Source organism: Tupaia chinensis, unplaced genomic scaffold, assembly GCF_000334495.1.
Source record: "Tupaia chinensis unplaced genomic scaffold, TupChi_1.0 Scaffold000048_1, whole genome shotgun sequence".
NCBI lineage: Eukaryota > Metazoa > Chordata > Mammalia > Scandentia > Tupaiidae > Tupaia > Tupaia belangeri.
Window position 1 is genome coordinate 6,248,053 of NW_006159506.1, and position 23,651 is coordinate 6,271,703.

At 44.9% G+C, this 23,651-nt stretch overlaps 1 protein-coding gene across 1 annotated transcript in view; it reads right to left on the reverse strand.

The window, feature by feature from the left end:
• Nucleotides 1-149: 149 nt before the first annotated feature.
• Nucleotides 150-23,651, reverse strand: part of RIOK1 (RIO kinase 1) — a 70,480-nt gene continuing 46,978 nt past the window's right edge. Inside the window, exons 7-21 of the mRNA XM_006141234.3 lie at nucleotides 22,524-22,614; nucleotides 20,617-20,686; nucleotides 20,371-20,413; nucleotides 15,284-15,376; nucleotides 13,808-13,920; nucleotides 13,630-13,710; nucleotides 10,926-11,012; nucleotides 10,590-10,727; nucleotides 8,789-8,892; nucleotides 7,026-7,132; nucleotides 5,335-5,400; nucleotides 4,060-4,179; nucleotides 2,903-2,956; nucleotides 1,338-1,490; nucleotides 150-581 (exon numbers count right to left, since the gene is read on the reverse strand). Coding sequence (XP_006141296.1) covers nucleotides 471-581; nucleotides 1,338-1,490; nucleotides 2,903-2,956; nucleotides 4,060-4,179; nucleotides 5,335-5,400; nucleotides 7,026-7,132; nucleotides 8,789-8,892; nucleotides 10,590-10,727; nucleotides 10,926-11,012; nucleotides 13,630-13,710; nucleotides 13,808-13,920; nucleotides 15,284-15,376; nucleotides 20,371-20,413; nucleotides 20,617-20,686; nucleotides 22,524-22,614 — 1,431 coding nt within the window. The 3' untranslated portion in view covers nucleotides 150-470. The remainder of the gene's footprint in view (nucleotides 582-1,337; nucleotides 1,491-2,902; nucleotides 2,957-4,059; nucleotides 4,180-5,334; nucleotides 5,401-7,025; nucleotides 7,133-8,788; nucleotides 8,893-10,589; nucleotides 10,728-10,925; nucleotides 11,013-13,629; nucleotides 13,711-13,807; nucleotides 13,921-15,283; nucleotides 15,377-20,370; nucleotides 20,414-20,616; nucleotides 20,687-22,523; nucleotides 22,615-23,651) is intronic.

The following is a 23,651-nucleotide window of genomic DNA, read 5'->3' on the forward strand; positions in this document are numbered from 1 at the left end:
AAAGGGGGCCAGCATATGGCTGGGAGGCTAAGGCTGGATCCCACATGACTGACTGCTCAGCTCACGTCCTGGACTCGGTGGCTTGAAAACCATGCCTGGCGTGTGTGCACACATGGCCAAAATTCCAAGAGAAGAAAGATCTGTGGCATGACCAATCCCCATGGTGCTTTGTCACTTTCCTTCTCTCTCCAGCAAGTGCACACACCCTGTAGCAAAACTAAAAAAGAAGAAAAAAAAAAGATATAAAATAGCTTAAATAAACCCTCTGTTAATAGCAGTCGGTGGTGACTGGCTGTAACGCCAGGGTGTAGAGCTTTTTACATAATTACATGGAAACCTACAAGGAGCCTTCGGAGACAGCGCTGTGCGGCACACCAGTTACAGTTGGTAAGCCCTTTCCCAGATGACGCTCGGAGTTCAGCTAAGAAAAGCCCCGACGGAAAGCGACCGGATGTCATGCGGTCCCCGTTCTATCTGCCTTTTTTCGTCTTGGCTGTCTTCTCCTTTCTTTTTTTCACATGTTTCGGAATTTTGTTTTTCCTTTTCTCTCGCTGGGCTTCTTTGACCACCTTCTTCCTTTCCTATAAAAAAAAAAAAAAAAATCACAAATGTCACTCATCTGGAATATTTATACTACTATTATCACCTGGAGTATTTATAGTATTATTATAGCTAAATAAAAATGTGTATAGGGACCAGCAGATGGCGTAATGGTTACGTTGCTGGATCCCCATGTCGTCAACCATGGTTTGAGTCCCAGACCCGGAGGCTTAAAACTCACTCCAGGTGTATGTGCGTATGTGCCCAAAATCCCAAGAGGAGAACGGAGAAGGGATTATGGCATGGCCATCCCTCCCCCGGGGGCGGCGGTGGTGGTGATTTTTCACTGTCTGTCTTTCTGGTGATTGCACACGTCCTATAGCAAAAAATCTCTCTTTAAAAATTAAAAGTTCAAATTAAACTAAGAGAAAAGGTTAGCAGTTACATAGCAGTCAATCGGGAGTGCCACTTACGTCTATGACTAGGTGCTAACGAGTCTTGTCAGACTCTGAAAAGCTCAGGCTGGGCTGTGAATCCTCCCTGAAGTGGCTAGTCAGTACCTGACCAGGGGCCAGCCTTAATGCCACAGGGACCCACTGAACCATCGACGTACTGAATCCACCTTCTCTCTCTCTGAGGTGCCCTACGAGCTCTGAAGAGCAGCGCGAGTTCTAGATGATGCCACCACCAAAGCCCAAGTGCACACTTACGTCCGTGAACCATCATACCGGCTCCACATAGTGAGACACGAGTATGGTGCTACCACAAGGAAAAGGGAATGTGCGTTCTTGGCCAACCTTTTTATCAACGTCAGGGTCAGTGGCGTGCTTCCTGGAGCGGACGTGGTCCCCCGCGTCTTCAGAGTCGGTGTCAGAGCACTCAGAGCTTCCGGCATCTTCCGAATCAGAACCAGTCTTCGCCTCCACTTGCTTTTCCAGGAGTGCTGGGACCTTGAAGTGATCACAGAGCCGTGTTATCCTAACCCAGTCAGGGAGCTGCTGTCATCAGACGTGTTCATGCCAGAATTCGGATTTTAGCCCTGGAGATGTGCTTTGACAAATACCACCCTGAACTGAAACGCTGGAGCCACAGAGTCAATGCCAGGGAAAGGCTCGAAGCTGCCATGCCAGTAAGGCTTGAGAGCACCCAAATGAAGGAGCCGAGGCTTTCGATGACCAAGCTCAACTACAGAAGTGTTCTGCTTCCTTTAATAATCAAGAGGGCCAAAGACATGGAATACACAGACAGACAAAAAAAAAAAAAAGACTGCACAGCTGTTTTCTCTGAACCACAGTTTCTAAAAATAAGCTAATTTATTTGAGAGGGAAGACAATAATAGCCAATGAAAAGAGAAATTTTCATTATTTTCTTCGGCAGATATTTAAAGAAGCAGAAATTACTTTGTCAAAGAGTGAAGTTTCTGTTTTATAAGAAAGAAATCTTTCCCTCTAGCTCTCTCATTTAAAAAAAGGAGGAAAAAAAAACTGTGTAAGATTTTCTAGCCAATTCCAACACATTCCCATTGCTGCAGAATTCAAAGCAGAATTCACTATAGTATCTTTGACATATAATTCAAAGATGTAGAACACTGAAATTCCCCTAATTCAATTCTTCCCACAGAAAAGTCACAATTATCAAAAAGCAAACTTTGATTCTTTATTTATGCCTTCTGTTAAGACTAAAAAAGGGTCAACAGGTGATGTAGTGATGACAGTGCTGGACTCCCACATGGCTAACGGTGGTTCGAGTCCTGGACCTGCTAACTTGCTTTCTCTCTTTCCTCTGTGCATGTGTGTGTGTGTGTGTGTGTCTTTGCTGAGCTCACATGTCCTATTGCAAAATACACTAATAATAAATAAAAATTTAAAAATAATTCTTAAAAAAAGAAATGACTAAAAAACAATAAGAACTGCCTTTACTATTGCCTATGGTAGAATACTTAATCTTTGCTCTCCTAGAATGAAGAATGAAACAAGAGTGTTTTCAGGAAAAAGCACACTGGGAATTCAGCACCGAGACTGCGGAGTGTGTGAGGCTGCTCTTCAACAAGTTACTTACTGGCTTTTGTAAAAACTATCAAGAAAAACATGGCTACCGTTACCAGCATCACACATGAAGACAAGAATACAGAAAGATAAGAACTTCACCTACAACCACAGAACAATTCCAAAGAGAATTAAAAACAAATACATTTTCAAATTTCAATAGGATGGTTAGGATGCAAAAAAAGTATTTCTGAAATGCCCATACACTTTGAAATTATTTATACTTAATAACGTATCGTTAATTTAGTTATAATCATTTACATTAAGTTTTACATCTAAGTGTTCAAATAAGCCAATATCAAATACCTTCTCCCTACCTTCTGAACTCCGGACAGGTCTTTCTTCAATCCTGTGACGGTCTGGTACAGTATCTGGAAATCAAAAGGAAGAAAATAAGAATCAGCATAAAACTAGACAGTGGAACGCCCACACTGCACTCAAGAACACTATGAGCTAAATGAGATCTGTGATTATAAAAAGGCTCCTGAAATTTATTTTATACTAACATAGAAAATTTAATATGGGTGTTATTCTCATCCACTGGATATACAAGGGCGACTTCAAAAAATTGTGAAAAATGAAATTAAAATGTTTATTTTGATGTAAATATATTTCACAATCCATGCATATCCCCACCATGCTTCAGAATTCATGGAACCAATGTGCGTCTTCCATGAAATTTTTGAAGACCCTGGTTGTAGTAAAACCAGTCCTGTGGTCTAGTGGTAAGGGGACCCAGATCCCACATGGGTGACGGTGTGGTTTGAATCTCAGCCCTAGAAGAAACACGGTGTGAGTACCTCAGATCCCAAAATGGAGAAATGGAGGAGAAGGGTGTCATCAAGGGTGTCAACCCCTTTTAGGGTTGCTTTCTCCCTCTCTCTCTCTCTCTCTCTCTCTCTCTGTCTGTCTGGCAAGCACACATCATCTCTGGCAAATTAAAGGGGAAAAAAATCTACAGCCTAGGGACCAGCCGTTGGGGTAATGGCTATATCGCTGGACTCCCATGTAGTCAACCACAGTTCGAGTCCAGGACCCGGTGGCTTAAGCTCACACTGGGTGCATGTTCATGCAGGTCCAAGATCCCGAGAGGAGAATGGAGGAGAAGGAATTGTGGCGTGGCCATCCCCCCTGGGGGGTGATTTCTCGCTCTCTGTCTCTCTCTATCTTTCTGGTGAGTGCACACGCCCTATAGCAAAACCTCTCAAAAAAAAAAAGATCTACAGCCTAGATTTCCATACGCTTCTTCCTTTCCCTATAATTAGCCTGATGGACTCATTCCAATGCGCCACGCCCTCTCACGAATACCACTGAGCCCTCTTTACATCCATCTTTGTGCGTGTTAATGCGAAGGAAAGTAGCCGCCTGGCCAGCTCAGAAGTCGGCCATCAAATGAGAGCAACTGTAAGGCCCGGACGCGTCTGGAGCAGCCCCTTCTGCGTCGCCCTGCTTGCTACACAACCGCGCTACTCACGTTGTCCTGCTGAGCATTCAGGGCCATGTCCTCTTCCTTCAGCTTCATTATGATATCCACATCCCTCTCGTAATTCTTTACTTCATTCAAGGTCCTGGGAATGTACGCTCGCTTGAACACCTGACAGCGAGGAAGAGCGAAGCGAACATGGTTAGCACACGGGTTATCACTGCTCTCTCCCGTTCGGTCGGCTCCCCACCCCACCACGCAGCAGACGCGTCCTCAGCCACCACCATCTTCAGCAGTGCCTCTAGCCAGGCTGCCAGCACGCACTATGGCTGCGTCTGCTGTGGCTGTGCCAGCAATGCACCATTACTGCGGCTAAAACAGGGCGCGCGGTGGTGCTTTGGTTTAAGGAAGAAAAAAAAAATTACAACCGATTAGAAGCCAGGCTTAAATCATTGTTACCCACTTCATCTGTGGCCTCATAGCTTTCCTGAGTAGGAGGGAAGGGACTTTGTCAGGCTGTGCCTGGCGAGGAACTGTTCCCCCACGGCACGTCACCTCCTCGGCTGCCACCGTGAGAACAGGGCAGGGACAGGACCGACACAGCCACGCACCTGCTCGCATCCCTCCCTCACACCACATGCTGCAGCGAAGATGGCCTAAGACACCTTCAGACGATATCCTGCCTCTTTAGGCTGTGGTAACCTAACGTTTTACCAAAACGTAGATGTTTTAAATCTACGATATGGAAATGGGGTCACGGTACGATGAAGCCCTGTCAAGGGTGTGCTTTCTCTCCCGCACCGGAGAGGGCACCCCCACACCTAGGGTCAACACTTAAGTAATTTAAAAATTCATGTTTGCACATTAAAACAGGCTTTTCCTTCTTGCCTCATGTACTCCAAAAGAGTCTTCAAAAGTCTTCTCTGTTGGGGCCAGCAGGTGGCACGGTGGTTAAGGTGCTGGACTCCCACATGGCTGACCACGGTTCGAGTCCTGGACCCAGAGGCTTCCTTTCCCACTTTCCCTTCCTCTCTCTCTGTCCCTCTCTAGTCAAATTAAACAAATAGTAACGATGATATTAAATGAAATAATTCTTTAAAAAAATGTTCCCTGTCTAGTAAGATGGGCTAATATGTTGTTGGACAAAACAACACAACAGAACGTCAATTGCACAACTTGGTTCAGTTAAATTATGTAACAATTATGTCTCAAGAGAACACTATTATCATTAAAAAATTGCTTTGTATTAACATCAAGTTCATGCTCTAGAAATATAAAATAAAGATCTCAAAATGCAAGGGTTTCCCAACACACAGTCAATCCTACCTCTTCATCCACATGGTCTTGACTAGACCTTTCTTCCTTGGTCCTCTGAGATGCTATTTCCATGGCCTTCGAGAGAAAACAAAAGTTATTTTCCTTCATCGTCAACCTACGGAAGACACACCCATTTCCGTGTTAGCATAAAGTTGTTCCGACCTTTATAGGTACCACCCCTTTGCACTCCTGAAAGTAGCCCACATAGCCGACTGCAGTTTCAGTCCCGGACCTGGTGGCTCGAAACCCTGAGAGGAAAATGGAGAAGGGATTTGCAGTGTGGCCATCCCCTTGGGGAGTTGATTTCTGTTTCTCTGACAAGCGCACATGCCCTATAGCAAAAATCTCTCAAAAGAAAAAAAAAATAGAATCTGGTGCAACAGTTAATGACAGGGGCTGAACAGTGGCATGGCAGTAAAAAACCCAATGTTCTGAGAGTCCAGGCCGCATGAGAAGGTTCTGGGCCCACACGCAGAGACCTCCCTGAGCATGCCGGGTGAGCTTGCTCATGATGTGCAGCTGCTCACACTGCAGGTGGGTCCTAGAGGAAAACTGATGGGATGACTCTCTCTCTCCCTCTCCCTTTAAAAAACAGAGAAGTACGCTGAAGTTCACCCACACATTTTTCCTTTTCACTTTTAGTTGATGCTAAGATTACTTGTAAGTAACAGCTCATGTAAAGTATTCTCGAAGATGTAGGAGGGTCGCACACAGCACTATGGCATCGCATAAGAAGGCTTGAGCATCTACAGATCTGGGCATCCCTGGTGGTGAGTGGGGCACCAGAACCAATCCCCCATGGACACAGAGGGAGGACTACACTTAAAAATGACCACACTGTGGGAAAAACAGGTGGCGTGGTGGGTAAGGTGCTAGAGTCCTATATGGTGGACCTCAGTTTGATTCAGGACCTCGTGGCTTAAAAAATCATGCCGGGCACATGTGCACACGTGCCCAAAACCATGAGAGAGGAGGAGGAGAAGGAACTACACCGTGGCCATCCGCCCTGGGGAGTGACTTCTCATTTTCCCTCTTTCTGTCTCTCTCCCGTGAGCGCACATACCCTGTGGCAAAAACTTAAAAAAATTTAAAAAGGCATTTTATCTTAAATTCTACATTATGAGTATTTTACTACAATTAAAGAAAAAAAAATCTATGACTGAGAAAGGCCCTAAATGGGACTATCAGATAGTGTAGCAGTTATGTTGCTGAACTCCCAGCTGGCCAACTACGGTTAGAATCCTGGACCACGTGGCTTGGAACTCAATGCTCAGCGCATGTACATGCGTGCCCAAGACCCCAGGAGGAGAAGAGAGACGGACTGTGGTGCGGCCACCCTCCCTGGGGTGTCATTTCCTCTTTCCAAAAAAACCCGCCACAGATGTGCCCTAAGGAAAAAACCTAAAAAAAAAAAAAAAAAAAGCTCCTATAAAAACAAGGGGAAAAAACTAATGGTCAAAAACCAAACAAGTTTCTTAGGAAACATTCATGAATTTGACGGCCTGTGATCTTGCCGATGACGGCTTTACCACTGGCTGCTTGGCTCCATTTTTGAGTCCCCATCTGTGAAGTAGAGGGGAAGGGCCTCAGGAAGCTGTCAGACCAATAAATGACACAATGCGATCTGAGACCCTCAACAGCGTCACACAAATGCCAGTTCTCACTTAGTTTCTCTCTTTTCCTTCCTGGTCCCATCTTACCTTCGAGAGGTAAGCATCCAGGTTCTCTTGGGTAATGGACGGGTCTGTGACGAATTCAAAGAGTTCTCGCACAGTCATGACGGCCACGCCATGCTTCAAGAAGAAATCTGTCGGGAGGAGGCATGGTCACTTATGGGAGAGAGGTTATTATTCCAACCACTTCATAAAGAGTCAAGGATAAAAATACAGGCACCCTTCACTAAAGCCAAGTTCCGTTCTATGACTAGGTCACTAAGCCAATTGGTCGATAAGCGACAAGCTTAAAGAGAGATGTCTTGTGGTGTGTCATGGTGCCACAGGGCTTGTAACTTTAAATAAATACTCTGTGGGGGACCAGCAGGTGGCGTGGTGGTTAAGGTGCTGGACACTCCCACACGGCCGACCATGGTTCAAGTCCCAGACTTGGTGGCTTGCCTTCTCATTTTTCCTCGCTCTCTCTCTTTCTCTGTATCTCTCTCTAGTCAAATTAAATGAATGAATAAATAAAATTAAATAAATAAAAGATAAAACATTTAAAAAAAAATAAATGTTTAAAAATAAACACCCTGTGATGCCACAGTAGAGTGATGTAAGTCTATCCACACAAAAAGCATACATCAGGCGAGTGCCAGAAAGTGACGACACACCACGACACAGCAACATAGACCCGGTGTAATCGTTAACCTAACCACGACTACGGGGGTACGACGAAGCACAAACCTATACACGAAGCATACAGTCCTGCGTGATGGCAAATGCTTTATGTAGTGGATACTAACCACTGTGGGAACCAGCAGACCGAGAGAGGATTCCCTGTGCTGAAGACCTAGCTCTAAGTCTGAGCAGTCATGGGACCAGTGGATGGCATGATGGTGACATCACTGGACTGTCACGTGGCCAACTGCGATTGCGTCCTGGACCTGACAGCTTGAAACTCATGCTGGGCACGTGTGCATGCACGTCCAAAATCCCAAGAGGAGAATGAAGGAGAAGGGACTGTGGTGTGGCCATCCCCGCCCCCAGGCTGACTCTGCATTTTCTGTCTTTCTGTTTCTGTCTCTCTGGCGAACACGCACACTCCAACAAAAATCTCTTTTTTTATTTTTTGGAGAGATTTTCGCTATACGGCGTGTGCGCTAGCCAGACAGACAGAGAGAGACATAGAGACAGAAAGCAAGAAATCACCCCCCAGGGGGGACGGTCATGCCGCAATCCCTTCTCCATTCTCCTCTCGGGATCTTGGGCACGCACGCACATGCACCCGGCGTGAGTTTTAAGCCACCAAGTCCAGGACGTGAACCGTGGTTGACTACGTGGGAGTCCAGACATAGCCATTACACCACCTGCTGGTTCCCACAAAAATCTCTCTTAACAAAGAGGCGGAGCAGTCATTAACCAGATAGGTTGCTAAGTGAGGAATGGCTGTACATATCATTTCCCAGCAAGTGGCTCATCCCTGCTAGAACAATTTGGTGATGAGATTAAAAAAATGTTGGCAAAGGAAGCGTGCAGTTATGAGAGAGACGAGAAAGAGAGCAAGGAGAAGTGAGAAAGCAGCCGCCACGGGAAACGGCCACAGTACAGGCCCCTCTCCAGTCTCCCTCCTGTCGGCATTTTGGGCACACACGTGTGTCTGGCGTGCTCTTCAAGTCACCAGGTCTGGAACTGAAACCGCACAGTTGGCCACGTGGGATCCAGGTAGCAAGACTTTACACCAACAGCCAAACGAGCCACACGCACACACACACACACCAAACCGTGAGAACATTCCGGGTTCTACTCACCGTTGACGTTGGCGCAGTCTTTCCTCAGGAACTCCAAGGCGTGGGGGTGGTCATGCTCCACAGACTGAGAAACGTCGATGATGAACACGCCCCCAACGTGGTACCTGGCGGACCAGAGACCCCGAGGCCATGAGACACGGATACTCTGCTGTTTAAAAGGCCCAGGGAAGTCGAGTTAAAAGGCTGAGGCAGGGAGGGGGAGGCCACCTTGACTAACAAGACGTGGAAACTGAGAAAACTCCCAGAGTCCCTTGACTTGGTTACTGATCGAGTGGCTGGTTCTGTGCCTCAGGTCACTGAAGTGATGACAATACCGACTCTGATACTGTAATTACGTGGAAGCCACTTCACCGCTTTAGAATTTAGTTACACTTCTTGGATTGGGATTTTTGTCTCCGGCTTTCAAGGACCTGAAATGGCACATGGAGGGTCCCCCGAGAGCCACTTACAGCATGTTAAATTCGCTGAGATCGGCATGGACGAGCCTGGCATCCTGGTACATCCTTCTCATGTACTGAATGACCTGCAGGTACAACTCCCGAGCCTTGGATTCTGACAGCTGGGCATTTTTCAAGAGCGGTGCAGGCCTGAAACGAGAATTTTAAAAACTGAGATAAAAGAGCCGGGAACAAGTCTTCTTGCTTTATACTGCACTGTTACGTGTGCGTCTTTCCTACAGGCTGTCAGGGACTGTATAAAACCCGCTGAGCCTTCTGCTCTGGGTAACTGAGAGCATTCACACTGCCGTTCTGAGCGTGCTCTGGTTAGGCCTCCCACACACTTACATGTCATCTTTCCCAATGAAGCCCATGACGAGAACGTGGCTTCTCAGCATGATCGGCTCTGGACATGGTATCTCTGCTGTGTTCAGCCTGTAATGTTTGGGCAGATAAAAGGACAACCGAAAGGTCAGAAAGGCATCTCAACAAATCGTAAGAGCTACAGTTCAGGAAAAATACAGCTGCCAGGAAACGGCACAATCAAGGCCTCTCCGTTGTATCACTGTATTTCATAGACTCTAATTTTTAATTAACTCCAATTTTCATAAACTGACTTTTAAAAACATTTAAAAGAATTATCCTATTTAACTTTATTATTTACTTATCTATTTAAATTTGATGAGAGAGACAGCGAGAGAGAAAAAGAGAAAGTGAGAAAGCAAGTCGCCAGGTCCGGGACTCGAAATGTGGCCAGCCAAACGCAGAGTCAGGCACCCTTAATCACCACACTACCTGCCTACTGGCCCCTGTAAAAATTTTTTTAAATATCAGTGTTTTAAGGGCCAGCATCTTTTCCATCTTTCCCTCCTTTCAGGATTGTGTACACACATGCACACATGCCTGGCCTACAACTCGAGCCTCACAGCTAGTCACGTGGGGTCCAGCTGCCTTAACCACCACACCACGGGCTGGCCCTGACACTGGTGGTTTTAAGTGGCATTATTATGTACCACCAAGAATGACAAAATACTGTCAGACAATTAAACTGTGACATCCGAGTGAGAAAGAGAACGGGGGGGCGGGGGGGAGTGAGAAACTAAGCTGCTGAGTCCAGGACTCAAACTGCGGTCAACTACGAGGGAGTCCAGCACCCCCAGAGTCCCTTGACTGGGTTACTGATCGAGTGGCTGGTTCTGTGCCTCAGGTCACTGAAGTGATGACAATACCGACTCTGATACTGTAATTACGTGGAAGCCACTTCACCGCTTTAGAATTTAGTTACACTTCTTGGATTGGGATTTTTGTCTCCGGCTTTCAAGGACCTGAAATGGCACATGGAGGGTCCCCCGAGAGCCACTTACAGCATGTTAAATTCGCTGAGATCGGCATGGACGAGCCTGGCATCCTGGTACATCCTTCTCATGTACTGAATGACCTGCAGGTACAACTCCCGAGCCTTGGATTCTGACAGCTGGGCATTTTTCAAGAGCGGTGCAGGCCTGAAACGAGAATTTTAAAAACTGAGATAAAAGAGCCGGGAACAAGTCTTCTTGCTTTATACTGCACTGTTACGTGTGCGTCTTTCCTACAGGCTGTCAGGGACTGTATAAAACCCGCTGAGCCTTCTGCTCTGGGTAACTGAGAGCATTCACACTGCCGTTCTGAGCGTGCTCTGGTTAGGCCTCCCACACACTTACATGTCATCTTTCCCAATGAAGCCCATGACGAGAACGTGGCTTCTCAGCATGATCGGCTCTGGACATGGTATCTCTGCTGTGTTCAGCCTGTAATGTTTGGGCAGATAAAAGGACAACCGAAAGGTCAGAAAGGCATCTCAACAAATCGTAAGAGCTACAGTTCAGGAAAAATACAGCTGCCAGGAAACGGCACAATCAAGGCCTCTCCGTTGTATCACTGTATTTCATAGACTCTAATTTTTAATTAACTCCAATTTTCATAAACTGACTTTTAAAAACATTTAAAAGAATTATCCTATTTAACTTTATTATTTACTTATCTATTTAAATTTGATGAGAGAGACAGCGAGAGAGAAAAAGAGAAAGTGAGAAAGCAAGTCGCCAGGTCCGGGACTCGAAATGTGGCCAGCCAAACGCAGAGTCAGGCACCCTTAATCACCACACTACCTGCCTACTGGCCCCTGTAAAAATTTTTTTAAATATCAGTGTTTTAAGGGCCAGCATCTTTTCCATCTTTCCCTCCTTTCAGGATTGTGTACACACATGCACACATGCCTGGCCTACAACTCGAGCCTCACAGCTAGTCACGTGGGGTCCAGCTGCCTTAACCACCACACCACGGGCTGGCCCTGACACTGGTGGTTTTAAGTGGCATTATTATGTACCACCAAGAATGACAAAATACTGTCAGACAATTAAACTGTGACATCCGAGTGAGAAAGAGAACGGGGGGGCGGGGGGGAGTGAGAAACTAAGCTGCTGAGTCCAGGACTCAAACTGCGGTCAACTACGAGGGAGTCCAGCACCCTTAACCACTACACCACCTGCTGGCCCAAGATTGAGGACTTTTGAAACAAGTAGCACCTGCTTAATACTAAACTATCCGATATATATCACTGTATACACCATGTAGAAAATTAAGATACTGGGAAAAGGAAGAAAAAAAATTCTGAAGTTTTGAGAAAACTTGATCTCAACTCTAGGTAAGAGGCCTTTCCATGATAAAAAATAAAATGGCATTAGCATAAACTATGATAAAAGATTTTAGAACTCTCTCACACTATCGGTGGGAATGTAAATTAGTCCAACTTCTGTGGAAAACAATATTAAGGTTTCTCAAAAACCTACAAACATAATTTCCATATGACCCAGTAAACCCACTTGTTGGTATTTACTCCAAAGGATAGGAAAACACTTAGTTGGAAAGACATCTCCACATCCATGTTTACTGCAGCATTATTCACAATTGCTAAAACATGGAACCAGCCTAAGTGTTCAAAAACTGATGACTAGGTTGAAAAACTGTGGCACATACACACTACGGGATTACTACACAGCTATAAGAAACTATGAGATCTTACTATATGACTTGAAATGGATCAACATAGAAGACTTAATGTTGAGCAAAGTAGACCAGACTTTGAAAGATAGACACTGCATATCTCCACTGAAGTTGCAAACATGCTGTCACGGAGGTTGAAAAGGTGGGGAGGATGGGTGTAAATGCTAGAGACGGTAAGGGAGGAGACCGGAGGGTACAGTGTGGGTGTGAGTACGAGGGGGAGGAGACATTTGACAGATAGAAAATGTGAAAAACAAACAGAGCGTGTTCATTATAAAATTAACCACATTCTGTCGTGGAGCAGGTTACTTCACAAATCGGTTTACTTAGATATGTTTACTAGGAGGAACGCATGCATGACGGCATTTTTATTCATCTCAGTAATTTCAAGTCATTTGTTGATTTGTCATTTGTACCCTTGATTACACCTTGACTGAAAAGAGAAAAAAGGGGAACCAGCAGTTAGCGTAATGGCTATGTCGCTGGACTCTCATGTAGTCGACCGCGGTTCGTGTCCCGGACCCGGTGGCTTAAAACTCACGCCGGGCGCGTGTGCGTGCGTGCCCAAGATCCCGAGAGGAGAATGGAGGAGAAGGGACTGCGGCGTGACCATCCCCCCTGGGGGGTGATTTCTCACTTTCTGTCTCTATGTCTCTCTCTGTCTGTCTGGCGAGCGCACGCGCCCTACAGTGAAAATCTCTAAAAAAAAAAAAAAAAAAGAGAAAAAAGGACCTAAAGAGATTTGTCTAAAACTAATAATGACTAAAAAATGATGGATCACCTGATTTTGTCACTTCTCTGTTTAAAATCCTCAAACAGTTCCTCGTTATCCTCAGTACACAGTCTAAGTGTTAAAGTGTTTTCGCATGGCTTACTAGGCTCTAAATGATCTAGTTTTGTTGAATAAATATGGATTTTTCTGAAATAAACTCCTGGAATACAGAATAGGCAGTTTCTCTTTTCATTGTTTTTAATAGAGATTTTTGCTATACGGCGAGTGCACTCACTGGAGAGATAGAGAAAGTGAGAAATCACCCCTCCAGAGGGAATGGCCTCGCCACAAACCCTTCTTCATCCTCTACTCGGGATTCTGGATGCACACGCATACACGCTCAGTGTGGTTTTAAGCTACCAGGACCAGGATTCGAACCACAGTCAACTACGCGGGAGTCCAGTGACATAACCATTATGCCATTTGCTGATCTCCCAGAAGAGGCAGTTTCTATTTGTCCTCATCTCTGCTCACCTTGGAACCCACAGACCTAGGGGCCGCAGTGAATCCCTGCGTCTGGGATGGCTGGTGGAAAGAGCTGATCTGAAGGACGAGCCACAGCCCAGACACACACACGGCCAGATGCTCACCTGATCAAGTTCCTCATTTCCTTTTCTGCCCAAGTTTTCACCATTTTTCTAGGGTTTCCTTTACAATAGCCATGACGAAATCTTGAACAAGAAAATATGTATCAACTCAATCACTCTCTTATTGTCTTAATATTTTATGAAATAGAAATTGAACCACAGGGAGAAAATCTGTGCTCACCTGAATTCCCCACTCACGTACTTATCCCGATCCTTGAACACCAAGATAGAAGTTTTGTAAATCTTGACTGCTCTGCTCTCCCCATCTGGCGTGCTAGCATGGTACACATTAGCCTGTTTTAAGTTGAAAACAAAGTCTATGTTAAATAACTACAGTGTTTTACTTTTCCGATCTATTTGATCCTAACTGCTAAAGTCAAACGCTTTATTTGCACTGAAATAAAACGTAAAATGAGGGCGACTGTAATGGAAAGTAAATGTGAACTAAATATGAAAGATCAGATGAAAGGGCAGAGTGACCCTGTCTCCGATACTCATACGTAGCGAAACCCACTTAAATAGATGTGAAAATGGTCTCATTCTTTTACAGCTCAAGTATATGGTTTTTCCATGAGATGCACGCACTTGCTAGAGAGCTGGAGGGAAGGGAAGTGAGAAATCAGTCCTCAGAGGAGGGCCACACTGCAATCCCTTCTCCTCCATTCTCCTCAGAATTTTGGGCATGCACGTGCACCCAAATTTACCGGAATTTGTAAACTGAATTCTCCCATAAACTGTTTCCCAAAAAGAACGAACTGCTAGTTAAGAAATACCAAGTCGGCGTCCAGCACACAGAGCAGTGAGGGAGCACCGTGCACTGGGAGCTGGATCCCGTATGGCTCATGTCCCAGCCCCGGCAGCTTGAAAAACACACCAGGGATGTGCATGCGAATGCCCCCCTGACCAAGCGGCATGGTGGCTAAGGTGGCTGGATCCCATCAGACCACCTCCGGGGTCCAAGTCCCAGACCCAATGGCTTTTAAAACGCATGGGTACCTGCACACATGTGCCCAAAATCCTGAAAGGAGAGGGGACTGCAGCATGGCAGCTTCCCTAAGGTGTGATTTCTCACTTTCCCTCTCTGTCTCCATCTCTCCAGCATGTGCACGTACCCTATAGTAAAAATTAAAATCACAAGATAAAGAAATGGAGGAAAATGAATGGCAGTCCCTTGAGGGAAAGCTTTTCCTCCCCCCCATTCTGGTGAGTGGCATGCACTCTCTAGCCAAAACACTCAAACAAAAAACCCATACCTTGTCTTTTCCTGTATCCCTATTTAAAAGAAAAAAATGAGAGTCTTCCTGACTCACAGATAGGACACTATAAACCTCACCCCAGTAAGTAACTTTCCGGCTTAGGACTGAGGCTGGCGACAATCTGACAGGTGAAGCTCGTCACCGGCCACCAGTCAGTCAATGACACAGGGCAGTAACAGTGGTGGAAGGTCATGGTCACGGAACAGCTCCCTCCCTGGCAGCAAGGATTAACACGGCCAGTTTCAGGAACACTGCATTACGCTATCCTGATCTTTGTAGGGGCTTGTTTTTCTTTTCTTTTTAAAGGCACAATTAATTTACTAAGTGCCTTAGTTTCACTTGGTATCTGAAATAAGAAAACGGACAGGGAAACATTTAGTCTTCCCCAAAAGAGAGCTCACTTCTTTTCCTGTGCTGATGCAGCCATTTATCTCGGATATGATCCCTCGAGTCAACATCTTGAATAAAATCATTCGCGTTCTGGGATCCAACACCTAAAAAAAAACGTGCAAAGTATAAAAAGTTCAGAAAGATGGTACTAAGCCTTTCTCAATAAAACATGTAATAATGAAGAAACCAAAGAGCTTAACTGTACTATGCTATCCTGGTGAAGTACATAAGAGGTACTTTTATAGTGTCTATTCATTCTGATTTTTAATAAATAAAATGTGGGGGCCAGCAGGTGGTGGGGTGGTTAAGGTGGCTGGACTCCCATATGACTGACCATAGTTCAAGTCCCAGACCTGGCAGCTTGCTTTCTCACTGTCCCTCTCTCTGTCTCTCTCTGATCAACTTTAAAAATAATAATAAATGGGATCGGCAGATGGCATAACGGTTACATCGCTGGACTCCTACATAGTCAACCACAGTTGAGTCCTAGACCCAGGGGCTTAAAACTCACACCAGGCACATGTGCATGCGTGCCCAAGATCCTGAGAGGAGAGAATGGAGGAGAAGGGATTGTGGCGTGGCCATCCCCTCTGGGGGGTGATTTCTCACTGTCTGTGTCTCTGTCTCTCTATCTCTCCAGAGAACACAAGCACCCTGCAGCAAAAAATCCTCTCTCTATATAAGTATGATAATAATAAAATAATGACAATGAATAAAATTTAAATGAATAAATAAATAGGATGTGAAGCGAAGGGCAAAGGAACCAAAGACGACAAACCTACAAGTGCGTCCAGTCATGGGAATAAGTCAAAGACTCCCAAGTCCAAAAGAAACAGAAATGCAGTCTAGACTGCTGTTAGCTAGTAAGGACAGAATGCTAAACTACCTCAGGACTTCTATGTTCTCTAGTGACCACACTTAAAGAGCAGGTGAATTCACTGTGTTTCATTCAACCCGATGTATTTAAGCACCATGGGGTTCACAGCGCAGTGTGCGTTTTGTACGTCCAGCCTGTCCGCAGAGTGCCATGGCCACAGCACTGCACAGGCAGTTTTAGACCAGGGCTCAGAACCTTCTGGCCCATGCACCAGATCCAGGCTGCAGCTTATGTCTCTACTTGCGAGCTAAGGGTGGTATTTACACTTTAGAATCTTGGAAGCTGGATGCATCCCACCATGCCTTAAGTAATTCTTAGTTGGCCACTCAAGGAAAAAGTCTGAGACCCTGCTGCTAAAGATGAGTAAAGCAGGGTAAGCGTCCCTTTCAAAGTCACGGTAGTCAATCTTTCTTTTTTTTTTGGAGAGATTTTTTTTTTTTTTTGGGGAGATTTTCCCTGTAGGGCGCGCGCCCTCGCCAGACAGAACGAGAGATAGAAAGCGAGAAATCACCCCCCAGGGGGGATGGTCATGCCGCAATCCCTTCTCCTCCATTCTCCTCTCGGGATCTTGGGCACGCACGCACACGCGCCTGGCGTGAGTTTTAAGCCGCCGGGTCCGGGACGTGAACCGCGGTCGACTACGTGGGAGTCCAGCAACATAGCCATTACGCTAACTGCTGGTTCCCAGTCTTTCTTTTTTTTAAAGAGAGAGTTTTTGCTATAGGGTGTGTGCACTCGCTGGAGAAACAGAGAGAGACAAAGAGACAGAAAGCAAGAAGTCACCCCCCAGGGCGATGGCCACACTGCAATCCCCTCCCCTCCATTCTCCTCCTAGGATTTTGGGCATGCATGCACACACGCCTGGCATGAATGACGTTTAAACCGCCAGGTCCGGGAGTCCAACTGTGGTCGACTACATGGGAGTCCAGCAAAGTAACCATTGCACCATCTTCTGGTCCCTGGGGTAGTCAATCTTAAATAAAAATTATTTCAAAGTCCTCTTTAACAAATGCAGTAAGTGGCAATGCGTGTAAAGCCTGTTCCCGTCCATCTCTGAAGCAAACGCCACCAGACACTTGTATGAAAATTTCTGGGATACCAGCAAGAGCACCTCTTGGCTCAGGAAGCCCTCCAAGCTCTACGGCCAGAGCTAACTACTTCAGAGTCTACTCTTCGATGGAGCTGAGGTCGCTCCAGAAACCAGTTAATAGAAACAAAACGACCTTGGGGCCGGCAAGTGGCATGGTGGATAAAGGCTCTGGACTCCCACATGGCCGACCACGGTTCAAGTCTCGGACCTGGTGGCTTGCTTTCTCACTTCTCTCTCTCTCTCTCTGAGCAAACTGGAAAATAATAATGATAATAATAATAAATAAAGTTAAATAAAATAATTTTAAAAAAAAGAAACACCGTGGCAGACTGCAGAAGAGCCGATCTATAACCATCGCAACTAGACGAGAGTGAAAGGGGAGGGAGTGAGCAGCACTAATTTCCATTCTTTCCCGACTGCACACAGAGTACAGAATGGGGAAGTTAGCTGGTTTGAGTACAGAAACCCAGGTAGAGATTGCAATTGTAGATCTGGGCTTAGACAAGCAAGGGCAAAGGCAGGAGCAACATACCAAATGGTTTAAGAACAAAACAGAAAGCACTTGGCGTAATGGCTACGTCGCTGGACTCCCATGTAGTGGCCTACAGTTCAAGTCCCAGACCCAGTGGCTTAAACTCACGCCGGGCACATGTGTGTGCATGCCCAAGATCCCGAGAGAAGGGACTGTGGCGTGGCCATCCCCCCCTGGGGATGATTTCTTTCTTTCTGTCTCTCTGTCCTTCTGGCAAGTACACATACCCTATAGCAAAAAAAAAAGCTCAAAAAAAAAAAATAGAAATAGACATATAGGCAAGTATCTATTTTTAAAAGACAGCTAAAGACTCAATTTATATACTCTATCATTCAAAATTAATTTTGAAGGAGAAAAAGGTGGGCAAGCAGATGGCATGGAGGTTAGGCAGCTGGATCCCACGTGGCCAACAGCGCGGTGTACGTCCTGGATCAGCAGCCCGGAAATCATATTGGGGCATGTGTGCACATGCCGAGTCTCAAGAAGAGACTGGAGAAGGGATTGCAGAGGGCCACTTCCCTGGGGGAGATTTCTCATCCTCCTCCCTTCTCTATCTCTTTCCAGCAAGTGCATGCTCTCTATAGCAAACTTAAAAAAAAAAAAACAGTTAAGGATTTTGTCTAACTTTTTTTAGGGTATTTGAAAATGAAGTCTACCACATTTGGTTTTATTTTGTTTTCAATCACAGAAACAAATCACACAAAATAAATTAAAGGACAGTGAAGATGCAGACCTCAGACTCTTAGAAAGAACAGCAGAAATTTTTGTGGATAAATGGAATTAAAGCACTATGTATTTGGGTGCGAGAAAATTTTGAAATCCATGTGTGGTTTTCCCATAATATGCACTTTCTGTGAACTTCTTAGGTGAGCCTCATATTCCTGCCTGCCTAAGAGAATTCTTCAATTACTCCAATGGTCCTAGAGCCTGGGTTAGGTACTACTCCCTTGGGGACAGAGGTGACTGATAAAAAGGGTGCTTATGGGGACCAGCAGCTGGCATGGTGGTCCATGTCCTGGACCCAGAGGTCTGAAACTCCTGCTGGGCGTGTGCGTGCGTGTCCAAAATCCAAAGAGAATGGAGAAGGACTGCAGCATGGCCATTCCCCAGGGGGTGAGGTCTCACTTTCTGTCTCTGTGTCTCCGGCGACCACGTGTGCCTTATAACAAAAATCTCTCTCTTTAAAAAAAAAAAAAAAGGGAGCTTATGTTTTCTTTTTTTTTTTCTTTTTACTGAAAGCAAACAAGCGAGAGAGAGAGAGATGGGTATTTCTGGTAGGATCTGCCCATTGCAATCCTCTGCCCGGCCCTCCCAGTTAGCTAGGACCAGAAGTCCAAGGTGATCACAACTAGCCTGAGTAGGTTGGTTTGAGACCCAAACTCAGGCCTCCCATCAGCCCCAACCTCGCAGAACAACGCCCTACTGCATGCACCATGGTGGCAAGGCCAGGGAGTATGTCTTCAACCAAAGACCTAAAGGTAGAAGAGGACACCATTCCAAAACAGAAAGTGTGCATGTGAGTCCTGGGGGAGGGAAGGGCCAGGAGGCAGCACCAGCAATGTCCTGGCCCTTTTTATCCTGTTCTTTACCTCAGAAATCTGGCCCGAGGGCCGGCGGGTGGCGCAGTGCTAACATGGGACACTGAAAGGCAGCCCCACGTGGGACGGTCCCCCCTCGGTGTGCAGAGAGCTCCCTGAGTATTTGGGCACACACGTGATCTGGGGCAGGCTGAGGCCGAGGGTAGATGGTGGCGCTGGGACCCACGCTGGGAGTGCTCTCTCTCTCACACACAGCAAAAATAAACAGAAAAAAACCCAAATAAACACCTGGGCCAAATGCTAACATCTAATTAGATCCCTCAACACAAGGTAACATTAGGGGCCAGGTTTCTCATGTTCTTAAGTAAGAATGACTAAAACATGCACAATTTCTAAAGAAAGGGTCTTCTCTTTTTTTTTGATAGATTTTTTGCTATAGCATGTGAGATCGCCCAAGAGAGACAGACAGACAGTGAAAAATCACCCCCCAGGGGTAATCATATCCCCATGGGAGATGGCCACACCACAATCCCTTCTCCTCCAGTCTCCTCTCGGGACTTTGGGTACGCATGTGCGTGCGTGAGTTTTAAGCTGCCAGGTCCGAACCATGGATAACTACATGGGAGTCCAGTAGTGTAACCATTACTCCATCTGCTAGTCCCAGAAAGGGTTTTCTAGTTGGAAATTTGAAGGTGTTACACCTCTCTTTCTTGCCTTCATACGCTGCTCTATGGCAGATACTCAATCTGTCTTCTGGAAAACATCACAAAATTCCTGCAGATCCTGTTAAGGAGGGTCCTGTTCTGACAGCCTCTCTGCCTCCCAGAGGTTGGGGAGGTGGCTCTGCAAGGCCACCGAGGAGCACGACTCTAACCCACCCCTCAACAGTCCCGCTATAAAGCAAAGCCCAGGTCTTTCTAAGCTCAAAACTATAAAAAGGAGTCATTTTACATAAAGGCAACTTTAGGTAACATTAGCATTAAGTACAAAGGATGAACGCAAACTACAATTCAGAGAAGAGAAATGCTCCTTTAAGAGCTTGCAACAGAGTTAAACTGTACCTGTTCTACAGTGGCTCTGTCTGCCTTATCTTTGATGCGACACCTAACCAGAAACAAAAACGTACAGTTGACATATTCAAAGTTCAGTGAGAGAAGCCAAAATAAAAAGCTTCCGAATGCACATCGCTTCACGGAAATCCCTAAGGAGCTCGTTTCTTTAGTAACAGATTTCATGATTGATTACAGTCTTCACTCAGTGAAACGTCCCTCTTTCCCCTGAATATTTACGATTAAAATATTACTTACATATCTGCATCCTTCTGTCTAGACTTTTCGGTGACTTTATTCATGACAGAATCGGTAACGTTTAGCTTATCTAAAAACATAAAATGTACACAATATGTCAGACAGAAAGCATCAGTACTCTGAGTATAACACTTCTCCCCGCTTCCTTCATGTTCTCTAACTACTGGGTCTACGGGAAGGTCATGACACATTTTTACATACAAAAACAAAAAATAAATGCCATGAACTTTCCAGACAACCTAATTCATATTTTATTCAAGTGAGGGTTTCAATAATCAAAAAAAAAATTTTTACCCCTTTATAAGAAATGTTGTCACCTTCATCACTACAGCCATAACTTCTGAGCCACAGGATTCTAAATGTGGAAATCACTCAGTAACATTGTATTTGTATGCTAAATACCAGACACTTAAAACGTAACTGCCTAAATTCCAAGTTTAATTCTGAAAACCAGTTCCGTTACAAGTTACAAGTCCACGGGGCCGGCAAGTGGCATGGTGGTTGGAGGCGCTGGACTCCCACATGGCCGACCACGGTTCAAGTCTTGGATCTGGTGGCTTGCTTTCTCACTTCCTCTCTCTCTCTGTGTCTCTCTCTGATCAAACTGGAAAATAATAATGATAATAATAAATAAAGTTAAATAAAAAAAAATTAAAAAAAAAAAAAACAAGTTACAAGTCCACAAAGTTAAATAAAAAAAAATTAAAAAAAAAAAAACAAGTTATAAGTCTATGATGCAAAGAAAACCCTAAGATCTTTAATTCAGCATTTATTGAGAGCTTTCCTGAGACCTGTGCGAGGTTTATACTGAGTCAAGGATCTACAAAAAGAGAAAGATGACCTTGCATTTTCTCAGAGTGGTGGTCCCAGTCAGCTCTCTGATTCCTTGCACTAAAAAAAAATTAAAAAAAAAAAAACAAGTTATAAGTCTATGATGCAAAGAAAACCCTAAGATCTTTAATTCAGCATTTATTGAGAGCTTTCCTGAGACCTGTGCGAGGTTTATACTGAGTCAAGGATCTACAAAAAGAGAAAGATGACCTTGCATTTTCTCAGAGTGGTGGTCCCAGTCAGCTCTCTGATTCCTTGCACTTAACATCTCACCAAACAATTAGCACCTACGTAAAGTCCCTGGTAAAACAAAACCTAACTATATTCAATACGCTATCGTACTTTCCACATAATACTATGAGATGATCCTACTTGAACATAATTTAATGGAACAAACAATAACTTCAAGAGAAATCTGTCACTTCACATGCCTACGGCAGGTGAGAAAAGGACCAGAAGAGCTTAAGTTAAAGTCCTTTCTTAAAGTCATGTTTTTAAAGAATTATTTATTTATTATTATTATTATTATTATTTTCAATTTGACTGGAGAGTTAGAGAGAGAGAGAGAAGGGGAAAGTGAGAAAGCAAGCCATCAGGTCCAGGACTTGATCTGTGGTCAGCCACGTGAGAGTCTAAGCGCCTTAACCGCCATGCCACCTGCCAACCCGAAGCCATGTTTTTACATGACTATAACTTTTAATTTTCTCTAAGCGTTATTGAGTAACACTTGAATTTATTAATTTCCTGATCTATTAAAATTGTAGCAGGGCCAGGAGATGCTGTAGAGGTTACGTAGCTTGACTCCTACATGGCCAGCCACGGTTTGAGTCTCAGACCTGGTGGCTTAAAACTCATGCCAGGCGTGTGTACGTGCATGCCCAAGATCCCAGAAGAATGGAGCAGAAAGGATTGTGGTGTGGCCATCCTCACTGGGGGGCCGATTTCTCACTTTCTGTATCTCTGTCTCTTGCCTCTCTGGAGAGAACACATGCCCTATAGCAAAAATCTCTCCAAACACGTCATGGTTTTTGAAGATTTTCCTCATCCCAGTGACATAACGTATTTTATAGACTCACCTAGATTAATTTTATTCTCGAATTTCCGTAAGACCTTGTCTGCCGGAGTAGACATTTTAGCCGCACTGCAGCTGGAAGTCTGCCGATTGGCCTAGAAGAAAAAAATTCCAGAAGTTAAGCAACTGGTTGTAAATACAAGCCCATGGGGCATCCTGCATGCATTTTCCCTTAATTCAGAGTTAGATATTAAAGCAGCAATACTTAGAGAAGTAGCCTTCGGAAAGGGAAGAATCAATCAAATTTGCCTAAGGAATTTTCTAAAAAGGCATTTAAAACAGAAAGTCTAAGTCACCGCCTAGAACAGAATGTACATAAGCTAGACCTTTTAATTTTTTCACTTCTCTTCAGTGTATTCCTCTTTACTGTACATAACAAATTAAATTACATACATTTTTTCTAACTTGATACATTTATCAATTTAAAACTTGAGAATGTTCATTTACTCCCAAAGTGTACAATGAAGACCTAAGACCAAACTTAAACTGATTCTAAAGAATTTATTTATTGGGGACCGGCAGGTGGCATGGTGGGTAAGGTGCTGGACACACCTACATGGCCGACCATGTTTTTGAGTCCTGGCCCTGGGGCTTGTTTTCTCACTTTTCCTGGTGGTGTTCTCCTGTGTCCTTCCTCTCTCTCTCTCTCTCTCTCTCTCTCTCTCTCTCTCTGGTCAAATTAAAATAAATGAATGAATAAATAAAATTAAATGAACTAATTTTAAAAAAAGAAAGAAGAATTTATTTATTAAGAGCTTTTTGCCGGGAATCTGCAGTTAGCATAATGGCTATGTCGCTGGACTCTCACGTAGTTGACCGCGGTTTGCATCCTGGACCTGGTGACTTAAAACTCACGCCGGGCGTGTGTGCGTGCATGCCCAAGACCCCGAGAGGAGAATGGAGGAGAAGGGATTGCAGCGTGGCCATCCCCCCTGGGGGTGATTTCTCGCTTTCTGTCTCTATGTCTCTCTCTGTCTGTCTGGCGAGTGCACGCGCCCTATAGCGAAAAGCTCTCAAAAAAAAAAAAAAAAAAGAAAAAGAAAAGAAAAGAAAGAGCTTTTTGCCTAAGGATGTGTGTATTCAGGAGGGGTGGGTGAAGATAGAGACAGTGACAGGAAAGTGAGAAGTCACC